At 44.7% G+C, this 15099-nt stretch overlaps 2 protein-coding genes across 2 annotated transcripts in view; one reads left to right on the top strand and one right to left on the bottom strand.

The window, feature by feature from the left end:
- The window catches only part of Prss12 (serine protease 12), a 68054-nt gene extending 66267 nt beyond the window's left edge, over positions 1–1787 (bottom strand). Inside the window, exon 1 of the mRNA XM_051165562.1 lies at positions 1170–1787. Within this exon, the coding sequence (XP_051021519.1) occupies positions 1170–1647 (478 nt within the window). The 5' untranslated portion in view covers positions 1648–1787. The remainder of the gene's footprint in view (positions 1–1169) is intronic.
- Positions 1–15099, top strand: part of Myoz2 (myozenin 2) — a 1071004-nt gene that overhangs the window by 645307 nt on the left and 410598 nt on the right. The gene's annotated exons all lie outside the window — the stretch shown is intronic.

The raw sequence follows: 15099 nt of genomic DNA, 5'->3' as shown, positions 1-15099 counted from the left end.
TTGACATCATCTCAGTTTTTTACAGCCACATTGGCATTCTGTCCGTGACACATGAGCACAGCGATGACTTCATTCTCCACGATGAAGAATAATTCATCTTAACCTTCATATCACTTCCCTCTAACTTGAAGCACTAACTCAATTGAAGGCAGAGATAAATAGAATTTCTGTGAGAAAGGAATGACATTGTAAAAGGTTATCTCCAAAGGCTGGAAGCGTATACACTTCAGGAAATTTGTAAGACGCCTGCCATACAGTGTCATTGAAAGCAACCACAGGATTGTTCTATTAGGAACAGTCAAATAGTCAAAAAGCCTTCTTGTTAAATACAAACCCCCAACAATTCAGAGTAAAGTGCTATGTAATGGTAGATTATTATTTGCATCCACGCTATTAATGTGATACTTCTGTGACCACAAACTTAAGACACCCTAGTAACTTATTTTTGTTGAAGTTGACTCTTAATTCCGATTTTCTGTAACTGGCACCCACAGCTTAAGCGGTCCCACTGCAGACCGCGCCTGACTAGCTGCCTCCTTAGTTACTAAGGCAGTCCCTATTCTGCCTTCTCTTTTCCTTTGTTCTTCGCTCCCTGGTGTTATTCACCACAACATAACTGTCTTTGTATTTTGGCCGGAGAAATTTGTCACGCTATAAAGTCAACAATAGCAGCGAGGTAAACATTTCACCACAGTTTTCCAAATCTGGGTCTACAGAGGTAACAAAGTTTGCTGGGGCTCGTCTTACATTTAATAGTTCCTTTCTCCAAACTAGTGGTCAGCAAATGTAAGTTTTTTCTTTACTTCTTTCATCAACGCTAGCTGATACAGAGACAACAAACACCCACCACCATGTGTACACACACACACACACACACACACACGCACACACACAGTCCTTCTCTAGGCACTAGAGTTGACAGCTACTGTCCCCATGACGATTGATTGTCACAGGATGCACGGTTTCCTAATTAACACTTACTGTACGAATGGACGCACTTCACTAGTTATGCGACTACCCAGCCCACCACCACACCACAAGGCAAACCTGCAACCCCTTTCTCTTGTCACCAGGTACACAGGTATTGTCCCCCGAGCCAGGCTGCCACCGTGACAGCCACCCCCCCCCCACTCCACATAGGTGACCACCTCGGCTGTGACGCCACTCACCTTGACTACAACCGCAGTAGCCCCAGTCCACTTTGCCTTGAGCATTCCGATAGAAGCACCAAGGTCTGCCCGCTCCCTCTGGGACCCGGCAGAAGTTATGCGGCTTCCCTCTCAGCTCAGCCCAGCTGGCCGGAGGCGACCGCTCCAGAAAGGGCGGCACCTTGTCCCAGTGCAAACAAGGGACGCCGAGGTCCGTGGCGTTGCCCCACGGCTCTCCTGCCCCGCAACGCCGTGGAAGCGTCGGGGGCGTGTGCCGGACGATGAGGACCTGCGGGCTCTGGGCAGTGAAGTCCCGGGTCCGGAGCGGGAAGCGCGGGGTCCTGGGTGGCCGCAGCGAGGTGGGAAGGTGGTGCGCGTGTTGAGGGTGCAGTGGAGACGGATGCGTGCGGGGCAGGGGCGAGCGCGAGGCTGGATCAAAGCTGGCCAGTGCGGGCAGTGCCCCTAAAATCACAGCCAGCACGCAGAGGGCGAGCGCCATGGCTGCGACTACAAGTGTGGTCCATGCTGGGCTCCGGGTCCCCGCGGAGGGGGCGGGGCCGGCAGAGTCCTAGAGCCCCCTCCCACGCTTGCGCCGCCGCCTTGCTGTCCTGGGCTCGAGGGCGGCTGGAAGACCGCACAGAGCACCGAAGGGTCGGTGCGGGGGTAGCAAAGGCTGGAGCGCCAGAGGCGATGAGCACTAGGAGTTCGGTCGCCCAGAGCCCGACCTCCACCCTGCCCTCAGCTGTCAGCCCCAGGCGCGGGCTCTCGGTGCCAGTGCGGGGGACGGTCTAGGCTGTCGGTGCCAACAGGCACACACCACACAGCCCTGTCTGGCGGCTCCTGCCTGGCACCCGTCCCTCCCGCTCTCAGTCGTCCTGTCGTGTTTTGCAATCTCTGGAGAAATGTGGATGGAATTAGATGCATCTCTTTGCCTTGGCAGCTCACAGGATAGAAGTTACGAAAGCCCACAAGAAGTGTTAAAAATCACTTTGCCAAGCTGAGCCCTTTAAGGACTACAGCAGGACTCCCTGGGCTTGAGATTCCAAGCTTCACACCCTATCCCAATGAACATTAGCGGAAATTAAATGCCTGAGCAGACCCAGCAAAAGGAGCTTGTGGAGCCTTTCTCCTTCCTGCCTCCCACTTTCCACCACATGCCCTGGACACCAGTTGTTGGATAATATTTTTTTTAAATAGGGATTCATCCTGATCTCCATCTTCCTGTTCCTGTGGCACCTGTCTCCTGCTTGCAGGGCCAGGACTTGAATTAAGCCTCTTCATTTGCTGTTCCAGGCAAGAGCTGAACTTATTCAAGGTAGCTTCAGTCAAAGTAGACTCTACCTGTGGGCGATTTTATAGTTTCTCTGATGGTTCAGTACACTTCTTCCAGCATGGCCCTGTGCCACCCACCAAGCCTATTGGCTTAGGACTTTAAGGATTATCTGGGGATGACTGTTTTGGGTTGTGGATTGCTCTTGACCACGCCACTAAATTGAAGAAGAAACAGGAAGCAGGGAATGAAAATTACAAACTTGCTTTCTGGAGTGATGCTTCTGCCACGAAGGAGCTATGTTCAATAACTTGATGCAATCTGAAGAAAACTTGAACAAAAGTTAAATGCATATTGTTAAAACCTGGGTTTTAATAGGATACTGGTATCCCTGCATCAGGCTTTAAATAATCCAGCTTCATCTAATGTTTTAGGAGCCATTCTTTCGTGTAAAATAAATATTAGGAAGCCAAGAATGAGTGCATTCATCAAATCTTTATTCAAGGTTTTTAATTAACAATGGTGGGGAGATGGCTCAACGAATGAAGTGCTGCGCCACTCCCACAGCCTGAGGATGTGGAGTTTGGATCCTCACATGAAAAGGCACCGGGTAGTGCCCATTTATAATCCACAGGCCGATGAGTGGTGGAGACAGGGAAATCCGTGGAAGCTCCCGGACCAGCCAGCCTGGGGTAAGCAGGGGAAAACAAGAGTCTATGTCTCAACAAAGTGGAAGGGAGGGAGGTCTGAGGCTGTCCTCTGGCCTCCATGTGTAGGCTATGGCATACACACACACACACACACACACACACACACACACACACACACCGTGCAAGTAGAGAAGAGTGAAGATTGTTGGAACCAAGCTTCAGAGAACAAAGCCCTGGGCAGTCAGGCCTGTCTTCCAGCCTCCTGACCCCACAAAGAACTAAGAAGCGTTTCCATAGCCTCCTTACATTTCTAAAAACTGATGCACCCAGAGCACAGTTACCCATAGGGAAAAACCACATCTGGATTTCTTCATAGCTTCGGTTTTTAAAACACACCTTTCTTAGAAAATGAAACGGCATTTGTGTCATTGGAGCATGGATTGAAGGCCTCAATTTGGGTTTTGCCTTCTGTTTCACAGTCAAAGTGTGATTTGACAACGGCCTTGAGCATCGCTCTACCCACAGCTAACGTTTTCCCTCCCTCTTTAGTCACTCATCCTTGTTGCCACAGACATACGTATAACTGGGATGTCCAAATCCCAAACCAATTCCTGAAATGCATCCAAGTCTTGCATCTCTCTCAGGCCAGACCCTAAGTGCGTCTTCCATAGATGCCTGTCACCTGTATCTCAGGTATTTAAGCTGGAGAGAAGAGCTGGCAGTAACTCTGTCAGAACTGCACAACACATCCCCGCCCCAGCCCCCGCCCCCTTCCTTCCTCTCAGTATCAGCTAAGGAAACACAAATGTCTTCCCACAGGTACTCCTCACTACAAACACAGGGAAACCTAAGTCAGGGCCTCATAATCTTCCTTCATCATTCCAATTCCAATCCAGTAAATACATTGATTTCTGGCCAAACAGTTCAATGGCTCAGTTTCAAAGGCTACTGTGATTGAGAGCCAGAGTCATAAGGGGAACCCTAGGGAACTAAAGAGAAGAATCTGCTGAAGCAAGGAAGGCGGGCATGACATAGGGGCGTTGAGCGCACCTACGTCCCTGTGGCTTCAGTTCCCATGGCAACTTATCTGTAAACATTTGGCTTCGTGGTGGTTTATGGAGTCATTTTACTTCATGTTTTCCTAAATGAGTTTTGTATAGTTTGATTTGGAAACATCACCAAAAAGTATATTATTTTTACAGAGTTAACAAAAGTGAATGTGTAAAATAACTTCCGAGTAAGGGCCATTTAAGATTTAAATAAAGCCTGTATTTTAAAAGCGAAACAGCCTTCAAACAGATGGTGTGAAAGCGGTGTTTACTTTTACAATCCCATGTGCGGAAAAGCATATTAGAAAAACAGTGGGTATTACTCACCCATATTTAAATTTAAAGAAAAAAAATCAATAGCAAGGCCTGCCTTGGGGCTCTGGGAGATTTGAAAGTGAAAGGCATTGTCAGGCTTGCAAGGGAGTGAAAATACAATTACAAGACATCGACGTGATGTTTAATTAATAAGCAAATGATAGTGATAATAACGAAATGATTCAGGATATAAGTGATGAATCACCCAATGGTTGATAATATGGTTCTGGGTAGAGGGTCCTTTTGTCAGGACCTGTCTAGACATGGAGGTCTGCGCCTCTTTCTTCCATTAGTTGCCTTCTTCGCTTGCCCTAAGCCATGATGACGTGGAAGATCAAAGACTGCCACAGCAGTGCTGTTGGACCGCTGACTTTGTACAGCAAACTCAAGAGGAACAGGAAGGCTCTGCCTGACTCTTTGGGTTCATAATGTGCCTGAGTCATTCAATCCCTGTTTTCTTGTTAAGGTTGACTTTTAAAATGCAGAACAATTTATTTTTAAGTTTGAATTTACATTTTAAAATGCATTGGAATTTGGTATGAATCCTACGCAGACTCTATTCAAATAATATGTACAAATAGGTGGGGAATAAGGTTACTCTTGCTTTGGACTTAAAACTGTGCTCAGTCTGGCTGAAGCCATTAATAACGGGGAGCCCTGGACACCTCACTTCAGTTCTTTAATCCAAAGGCTCTTTGCAGAAAAGGGACAGCAGAGTCACTTACAAGTGAACTCTTCAAAAGGTATTTGGTGTGATTCACCTCCCATCCTTTCAACAGTTTTGTCATGCAGTCCTATGAAATACTCAGGGTTTCATGTAATAGGTTTTGCCTGAGGCGTTCGCCTAAGGACCATGAGCAGTTTCAAGTCTCCCAGCCTTCCAGTTGCAAGTAAGATGACCACTTAGAAAGAGACAAAGACATGGCAGGAGCAGGCAGCCCTAAACTGCTGGCTGGTGCTCTGGGATTTACAGGAACTCAGCGATGAAAGGGGCACACAGTACCCACTTCCAGGCACAGAAGGAATCCTCTCCAGACCTCCACAGGTGGACCTCCACTTATTTCCTGAGACCGGAATGGGGAGATTCCTACTTGGGAGCCAGTTCACTCCCTCTCCAGGAAGTGTCTGAAAAGTAATCAGGTTCTGCAGGGCCAGGAGTCACCTTCCAGTTGAAGCCTCGCTATGATGCTACAATTCGGCTTGCGCTCTCCTTTGGAGAGTAGGCTGTGGAAAACAACAGCTGTGCGGTCCAGGGGTCCATCCGCAGGGACCTAAGTGAACCCCAGGCTCAAGTCCATGTTGTTTATTGGTGTTTTGGTCCTTGAGAGGATACTGGCGGCTCCTCTTGCTCCCCTCCTCCCGTTCAAAAGACTGACTTCCTGAAGCTACAGGAGCGTCAGCTACTTCACACACGTAGGTCCCATGAGCAGGCTTACTGTGTGAGGTATAAATAAGTCCGTGCGGTTTCCTAAGTGTCTTTCTTTCTGTTCATCTTTGGAATCTTCAGAATCATAAATAAAGCTGAGATTAGGAACGGGTTGAAGTGAAAGGAAGAAAGAGAAGCTCTGAATTGCCTGGCCTGTTTGTTTTCCTGAAGTAGGAAAGTGCTTCAGAGAACACCCAGGTGGTTATAAAAGTTTGCATCTGTTTTCAAAGTAAGTCACTTTTTTAAAAAATGTACATGCGTTGGTGTTTTGCCTGCATGTGTGTCTGTGTGAGGGTGTTGGGTCCCCTGGAACTGGAGTTACAAACAGTTGTGAACTGAGATGTGGGTGTTGGGAATTGAACTCTCTCTCTCTCTCTCTCTCTCTCTCTCTCTCTCTCTCTCAAAAATTTACATTTGTCTGGGCATCTTGTGAGGCTGAGGTGAGGACTTGAGGGTAGTAATTCAGAGATGCTGGCTTCAGTCAACCTCTCCAAATATAGCTGGTGTGTGATGTAGCAGCAACACGTCCAGCGCGCAGGGCTTGTAAGGGAGGATAAGTCCTAACCTTAGGACCAGGCACTGAGCTGCTGGCTACCATCTGAGTGCTTGATGGTCAACCACCAGGCAATTTGTTTCCCTAGAAAAAGTATTCCTGCCACCTACCATTTCTCGTCTTCATACGATATGCTAGACTTTCCTCTGCTTAAACCCAAGCTTGTCCATGTCCTCACTAATCTGTAGATCATAGAACTACAACATTTGGGTAATACAGATTTTATTGGAAGAAATGCCTTTTATTACAGATTACCATACCAAGGCTGTGTTGACTTTTTGCGATCACGTAACATTTAGGTGGCACAGAATTACCTAAAACCTTGTCAACCTGACAAAATCCTCAAGCTGTGACACTTCCCACCCCCAGATTCTGTTTTTGAAATACACGCTAGGGTGGTGCACGGTGCTTGTTCACTTGCGTAGTGTCCCTGTCGCAGAGCTAACCTTGCTGTGGCCGCCTGGGTGGGAAGAAGCATTCATTCCAATGATTTCTTTCATGTCTAGTGAGATCTTCCAGTAACAGTGAATGATCTTCTCCGCATGCTTTACAGTGGTATTAGAGCTACAAGAGACAGCAGAAGTCAGCAGCCAGCACGATGGGTGTGCGGAGCCAAATGCATTTCATTTTCTTACTGGAAATTTATGCATTATTTAATCAGCCAGACGTGGTGGTATCCACCTGTAATTCCAGCACTCAGGAGATAGGAGGAGGAGGACCAAAAAGTTCAAGACCAGTGATCTTGAGATCAGCCTGGGCTACCTGAGAGCCAGTCTTCAAATCACAAATAATAGTAATGATAACAACAATAATGAAAAATCAATAGCTTGCCTGTAAAATTACAAATGACTGGCTTTTCTTAGATATCAGAATGTTTTGGGCTGAAAGGAAAATAAGTTTCAACTCAAAATGTGTTTCAAAATGTGTCTGGGCCTGGCATGATGACACATGCCTTTAATCCCAGCACTCAGGAGGGAGAGCCAGGTGAAGTTGGAGGTGGAGCTGAGAGTTCAAGGCCAGCCTGGTCTGCAAAGCGAGTCCAGGACAGCCAAGACTAACACAGAGAGACTCTGTCTCGAAAAACCAGAAAAGGAAAAAAAGAAAAAAATGTATTTGGAAGGACTTCCATGGCCTCATACAAGATGTAGTTTTAAGCTTACTTGAATTGATTGCTTTATGACTAAGTATGCTATTGGGGTTGGCTCCTTTGTTTTGTCTTGTTTTGTTATGTTTTTGCTTCTGCTTGGACTCATAATTTTGGTTTCACCTTCAAATGGCACAATAGAGATCATATCTAGATGGAGCCTTTAGAAAAAGAAAGAACTGTTGCTTCTTGACCTTTCTTTTAAGAGAGGGAGGAAAAAAAAAACCAACCCAATCTATTATGAAAGCTTGTTAGAGATCTTTTTTTTTTTTTTTCTCAAAGATTTCTGGGAAGGCTTACATAGAAACTCACAAGAGGTCAAAGTGCAGAAAATGTCTCTGCTGTGCCCATCCATAAATAGTACATCTATACTACACCCCCTCACCCGGGCTCAGGGCCGTCACGGAGGAGCAAGGAGTGGGAAGATTGTCAGACGCAGAGGTCAGGGAGGACCGAGGGGAAGCAGTGCCTTGTGCACATGTGGGTACATGCAGAGCATCAAGCCAGTCAACATTCCAGCAGCTGATGGCTGCTAGGGGAGGCGAAGTAAGCTGGCTTTAAGGGTGTGGCCCTGCTAGCCTGACCAAGCTCCAGTGGATGCCCTGATAGCGGCAGCACAAGTTGAACTCCATGAGTTATTTAAAAGGAAAAAAAGACGTGACATTTGGAGGGGGTGTTGGAGGATGAGAGGATGGATCTTATAGGAGTAGGGAGTGAATAATATCAAAATACACTGCATACCTGTATGAGAGTCTCAAAGAATTAATGAAATATCATAATCCTTAAAAAAAGAAAGGTACTACAGATAGGCTTCTGAGTGTGGGCTCAGCGAGTAAAGTGTTCGTCATGCAAGCATGAGGACCTGAGTTCAAATCCCTAGGACCACAAAAAGCTGAAGAGAAGAGCATGCATCTGCAGAAGGCATCCAGAAGGCATGCCTATGGCAAAGACAGGAGAAGCCCTCCCCACCAGGAAGCTCACGGGCCTGGAGCACATGGCAGCCAGCAACAACAAAAAGAGAGACCTTGTCTCAAAGAAGGTGAAAGGTGAGGACCAAGACCCAAGGTTGTCATGTGACCCCCCACAGGTACAACATCACATATCCACAGGCACAGACACACACACACATACACACACACATACACACACACACACACACGAGTATGCATGCACACACACATACACACACACACACACACACACGAGCATGCATGCACACACACATACACACACACATGCACACACACATACATACAAACATGAGCACATACACATACACATACATGCACACATACACACACACAGACACACATATACACATGCATGTAAGCATAAATCCGGTGGCACATAGGGACTTTCAAATCTGCACACAAATACACATACAACTAAAAACATAAAAATAAATCTTAGAGAACATACTGTGTGTATCTTCTATAAGATTTATTTCTAAGCCATCAGGGATGGTGGCTTGTGTCTTTTGTCCCAGTACTGTGGAGGCTAAGCCAGGAGGATTGCTATAAATTTGAGGCCAGCCTGGGCAACATGGTGAATAGCAAGCAAGCCTGGTCTACAGACTGTCTCCAAAAACTAAATTATAAAAATTAAGAATACAGTATTTCTAGTATGACCATTAGAGTTTTCCAAATGGACATACCTTATGAATACATTGTCAGTTGATGTCTTTAAACAGGGGGCAAACTCCAAGTGTCTCAGCTAACCCACAGTTGTATCGCTTGCTCTGTTTTATTAGCAGATTGTCTCCTGTTTTGTCCACCTCGGATTGTCCAGCTGCAATGAAACAAAAGATTTTATCAATGAAGTCAGGTATCTTCACAAAGACAGAAAAATTGAAGACATAGACAGTGTAAGTGTGAGATTTCAGCTGTCCCTGAACTGTTGCCAGTGAGCGAGAATTCGGGTAAGGATGATGTCGCCATTTTTAAGGTGATCTTTGTAGAATAATAGCAAAGACAAAAATAGAACAAGACAGCCATGCTTTAATTGGGTGAGATGGCCAATTTTTTGGTAACTAAACTGATACTCACGCTGCAAAACAAACCATTCTCTGTATGCTGCATCACGGCCCTTTCCCATCCTAAAAACTCTGCAACCTCATTTTTGCTTCTCTGTGTACTCTTCGCCAAACAAAAGTTCCCAAGCATTAAAAGGCTTATATTTATGCATAACACTGTTATAACAACTAGGAACAAAATTTCCTAGCAAAGATGAAGCCAGAAAGAATTTTTTTCATTCTCTGAGATAAAAAAAAAAAAAAAAAAGATTGTAAAGAGTGTATACTTCACTGTCTAACTAACTAAAAGCTTGGGACAATTTTCAAACTCACTGGTACTAATTGCAGGTGAGTTGTACGATGTAAATATGATATTGCCTTGGGCTAGACAATAGTTTTAGAAGCCTTGGAAGTTTCTACTCAGGATAAAAAGCTTCTGCACATGGCAAAGTGGTCTTCAGTATCAGGTGATCATTGGAAAGATGAAATAGGTACAATCAAGCCCAAACTTAGTGCATGATGTCTGTTATGTTTCCGGAGCACACAACTGAGCCTGAGCAGAAAATTTTACACAAAACACAGGGTTCCGTTCCAAATTCCAAACTAATAAATAATAACTCACAAAGTTTTAATACGTGAAAGAACTGTTGATAATATCACACATATGCCCAGTGGAAGGCTTGTCTTCAGTACTATTTCAAGATAATTATTTCAAAGAATCATCAATAAGTACGAATGAATTGACCTTGGCACCATCTCTAATTCAGCATAGCTTATAATGATTAAAGTATAGGAGAGACGTTTAAAGAACCCTAGATCTTTTGAAGTGAGGAATTTAAAGTGCTTAAATATTGAAAATCAATCCTGTTCTCTCTCTCTCTCTCTCTCTCTCTCTCTCTCTCTCTCTCTCTCTCTCTCTCTCTCTCACACACACACACACACACACACACACACACACACACACACACACACACAATTTCAGAGCCGACCATTTTGGGTTTGACAACCAATGAGGGAGCTATTCCCTGGGACAGGCTAATTCTTCTTGCACATATATACCTATGTGTGTAACAATAACATAGGCGATCAACTTCAGAGTGGGGCCAGACTAGGATGGCTGAAGGGGGTACCTAGGAGCAGCTGGAGGAAAAGGAGAAGGGAAAATGGCATAACTCGATTTCAAATAAAAATGTATCTTAAAAAGAAACGAAAATGAAGATTCTTTTTTGAGACAGGGTTTCTCTGTATCTGTGGCTGTCCTGGACTTGCTTTGTAGACCATGCTGGCCTCAAACTCACAGAGATCCATCTGCCTCTACCTCCCTGGGTGTTGGAATTGCAGGTGTGTGCCACCTGCTCAGGAATTATTTTTCTTGAACAATTTATATCACTTTTGTCTTATCAGAAATCTACAGCAGCAAGTACAAAAAACTATGAAATGATAAGTCTTTGAAAAAGCTATTGAAAAACCACAAAAAGCTCAACGAGGTAATTTTTTTCTTAAAGATTCTGACATGATTTTCGGTTTTGATTGTGACCTAGGACTGTTTTCCAAAGCTGTGGTTTTTTTTTTTTTTTAACTTGTAATGTTCTAATACTTTTATTTCCCAAATAAATCTGTTAAGATCACTAAATAGGAAGAGAGTATGAAAACACCTATAACCGTATAGTAGCCTCCATTTGGCTCCAGATGGTACAAAGATATTTCCTTCTAAAGGACTGATTGGATTCTCTGTTAATTGGAAATAAGCTTCTTAAGAATCTCACTTAGGTATTTAACTAGACAAGTACCCAAAAGATGCTCCACCATACAACAAGGACACTTGTTCAACTATGTTCACAGCAGCTTTGTTCCTAACAGCCAGAATCTGGAAACAACCCAGATGTCCCTCAACAAAGAATAGTAAAGAAAATGTGGTGCATTCACACAGTGGAATACTACTCAGCTATTAAAAACAAGGAACTCTTAAAGTTTGCAGGAAAATATCATCCTCAATGAGGTAACCCAAACCCAAAAAGACATGCATGGTATGTACTCACTTGTAAGTGGATATTAGCTGTAAAGTACAGGATAACTGTGCTACAATCTACATACCCAAAAAAGCTAAGTTACAAGGAGGGCCCAAGGGAGGATGCTTGAATCTCACTCAGAATGGGAAATAAAATAGGAATTGGAGTTGGATGGAGAGACTGAACTGTGTGGAAGAAGGAATAGATAGAGGAACAGGGGTGAGGATTAGGAGTAGGGAGTGTGGGAAGAGAGGGCAGGGGGAGAAAATGGAAATCAGAGGTGGGGGGCATCTCTGGGACCTACTAGAGACCTGGGATAGGGGAGTCCCCAGGAAGTCTATGGGAGGCACCCTAGCTGAGACTCCTAGCAGTGGGGGATATGCAGCCTGAAGTGGCCACCTCCTGTTGCCAGGCAGAACTTCCAGTGGAGGGATAAGGCCACCAGCCCACCCACAAAACCTTTGACTCAAAGTTTGTCCTGCCTCTAAGATATGCAGGGACAAAAATGGAGCAAAGATGACTGGCCCTACTTGATACCTATCCCATGAAGAGAACCAATCCGTGACAGTATTAATGCTACTGTGGTATTCTTGTAGACAGGAGCCTAGCGTAAGTCCTCTGAGAGGCTTTACCCAGCAGCTGATGGAAACAGATGCAGAGACCCACAGTTAAACATTAGACAGTTCCTGGAAGAGTCGGGAGTAACAGTTGAGGGAGCTGGATGGGTCAAGGACTCCACAAGAAGACCTCCCTTGGGCCTTCCATGTAACTTAGCGTCTTTGGGTGTGTAGATAGTGGCATTGTACTTTATGGCTAATATCCAATTATAAATGAGTACATACCATGCATGTCTTTTTGGATTTGGGTTACCTAACTCAGGATGATATTTTCTAGTCAGTTAACCTGGGCCCATGAGGGCTCACCGAGACTGAATCACCAACCAAAAAGCATGCACGGACTGGTCCTAGGCTCCCTGCATATATGTTGCAGGTGTGTATCTTGGTCTTCATGTGGGTCCTCTCTGATTGCAATGTCTTCCTTTGGATCTAGTTCTTCCTGACTGGGATGCCTTGTCTGGCCTCAGTAGGAGAGGATGCGCCTAGTCCTGCAGTGACTTAATGTGCCATAGCAGGCTAGTACCCATAGAGGAGAAAAAGAGGGAGAATGGGGAGGAGGGGTATGAAAGGAGGAGGACTGGACGGGGGGGGGGGGGGGGGGGAAGGCTGTAATCAGGACTTAAAGCGAACAAATAAATAAATTAAAAGGAAAAAAAGAATCTCACTTAGGTATTTAATTAATTAGTTGAATTATATTTATGTAGATTTTTAGACTTTGTATTAGCTTTATCAGATTTACATATTTGGTTATTTATTTTGATTTATTTGACTATGTAAATAATTTACATGGGTGTCTATTAAGATAATGTATTTATTTCTGGATCCTCAGTGTGTAAAGCAAATTTCTCATCAGCCACTTCTCACGGATTGTACCTCACACCTCCATCTCTCAGTTCTCTTGAAAACCAGTGGATTAATTAATTAGCACTGTAAGATGACTGGCTGATAACAAATGCGTAGACCTCGGTATGTTTTCTCCTACCAATTTACTGGATTTCCCTCAGAAATAGTGATTAAAAACAAAGTAGAGTAACTTGAAAAGTAGCTTGAAAAGTAACTTGTTTTGCTACAAGCATGCATTTTCCACCGCATTCTTTCCCCAAGGCCCTGGCGGGGAGGGGGTTGGATTGAGCAGTTCTAGAAGCATTGGCCCAGAAGGGCTGTAACCCACACAGTCTGTGAAAGCTTGTTGTTTCATACCAAAAGGAAGAAAAAAAAAAAGTTAGTGATGTGGACTCTTGTGGGAATGGGCAAAGCTGAGGCAGAACTTTCCTGAGAGCTATGACAGAAATGTGAGACATTGAGGAAAACTTTAAAAGGATTGGGAGAATTTTCCAAGTGAGATAAAAGCCACTGAACTTCCTTGGTATGGGGGCTTTGTAGGGAAATGGCAGAGACTGGACAAAGACCAAGATAATATCCATTGAGATGAGCTGATTCTCTGAATTATCATGGGTTGAGCCAATGGAGGAGCCTCTGGGTCAACTATGGACATGCCATACCCCAGTTAGAGGTGGGTGAAGCCCCCCCTGTTCATCCTGACTCTAGTTTTGTTAGTCTTGACCTGTACTCTCTGCCAGACATTACTAGTTGCTGGCTACTGTTGTCATTTACCTTGCAGGTGTTCCCAGTACTGCTAACATGCTAAGCTTTCCCTGTTCTCCCATCCACCAAGTAGCGACAGTGCTATTGAGCATCTGCTTGTCTGTGGGACAGTCTGGAATCTGTTTCCTAAAATAGAAAAAGTCATTAGAAGCCAACCTTACTTACAACCTGGTTATTATAATTAGCTGTATTGGAAGCTAGGATACAGGAAAGGACAGTAGTGCCTTGCACATGGGACTCAACAGAAGGGAGACAGCTGTTCTGCCATCACTGGCTCGGCACTCTGCCTTCCTCCTATCTGTCTAGTTTGGCTATTTTATTGCACCTACAAGGCCTTTTGTTTGTCTTCCCTGGTGTGTCAGACCTCCCTGTGGGTTCTAGTTTAGTTTCTGTTGCCAGCGGCGGCTACACAGTGAGACCCTGTCTCAGAAGAGAGAGAAAAGTGGAGCAAGGGGAGGGAAGGGGGAGGGGAAGCGGGAAGAGGAAGGGGAGGAGCAGAGAGGGAGAGGAAGAGGGAAAGAGGGAGGGAGGGTGTGAGAGGGGAGGTAGAACATGGGGGCCATTCCTTGATTGAGGTTCCCTGCTACCCAGATGACTTTAGTTTGACACAAACTAGAGTTTTGCTAGAGTCAAACTCTAACTAGGAGGAAACCTAACTTTACTATTAAACCACAACCATTCCTTTCTTGCTTGCTCCTAAGATTTCATGTTAATATTGATATCACAATGTTTAACACAGTCAGTTTTTGAAAGTTTGACAGTCTTTTAAAAATTCCTACAATTTAAAAATCCAAGCTCTTTTTAAAAATTCAAAGTCTAACTGTGGACTCCTATAAAAATAAAATATGCCATATGTTATATAAAAATATATCATAAATATTTATGTTATATAAATATATGTACTTCTTATATAGTTCAAGAGGAAAAAAACTAGGGAACAATAAAAATCAAGACAAACCAAAGCAAAATCGACATAAAACAGAGTAAGCGGAATCCTGCAGCCCAAGTGTCTGGTGTCTGGAATATACTATCTTCTGGGCTCCAAAGGGCCAGGCCAGCCCACTTCCCTGGCTCTTTCACCTACAGTGTATACAGCTTTTCTGGAAGACTCATGCTAACTCCATACCTGCCACATCCTTGGCAGTCATCCCACCATCCTGACATCTCCAACATCCTAGGACCTCAGTGGCAATTGGGGTTTTACCTTCAGGATGACCTCCTAACTTCTCTGCAGGGACTTTTACCCTGCCACATGCTCCAGAGCCTCATGTTTTCTCCATGGCCCCTTCATACCTGGGGTTG

This window comes from Acomys russatus, chromosome 23 (genome assembly GCF_903995435.1).
Source record: "Acomys russatus chromosome 23, mAcoRus1.1, whole genome shotgun sequence".
NCBI lineage: Eukaryota > Metazoa > Chordata > Mammalia > Rodentia > Muridae > Acomys > Acomys russatus.
This window is presented reverse-complemented; position numbering and strand designations above follow the sequence as displayed.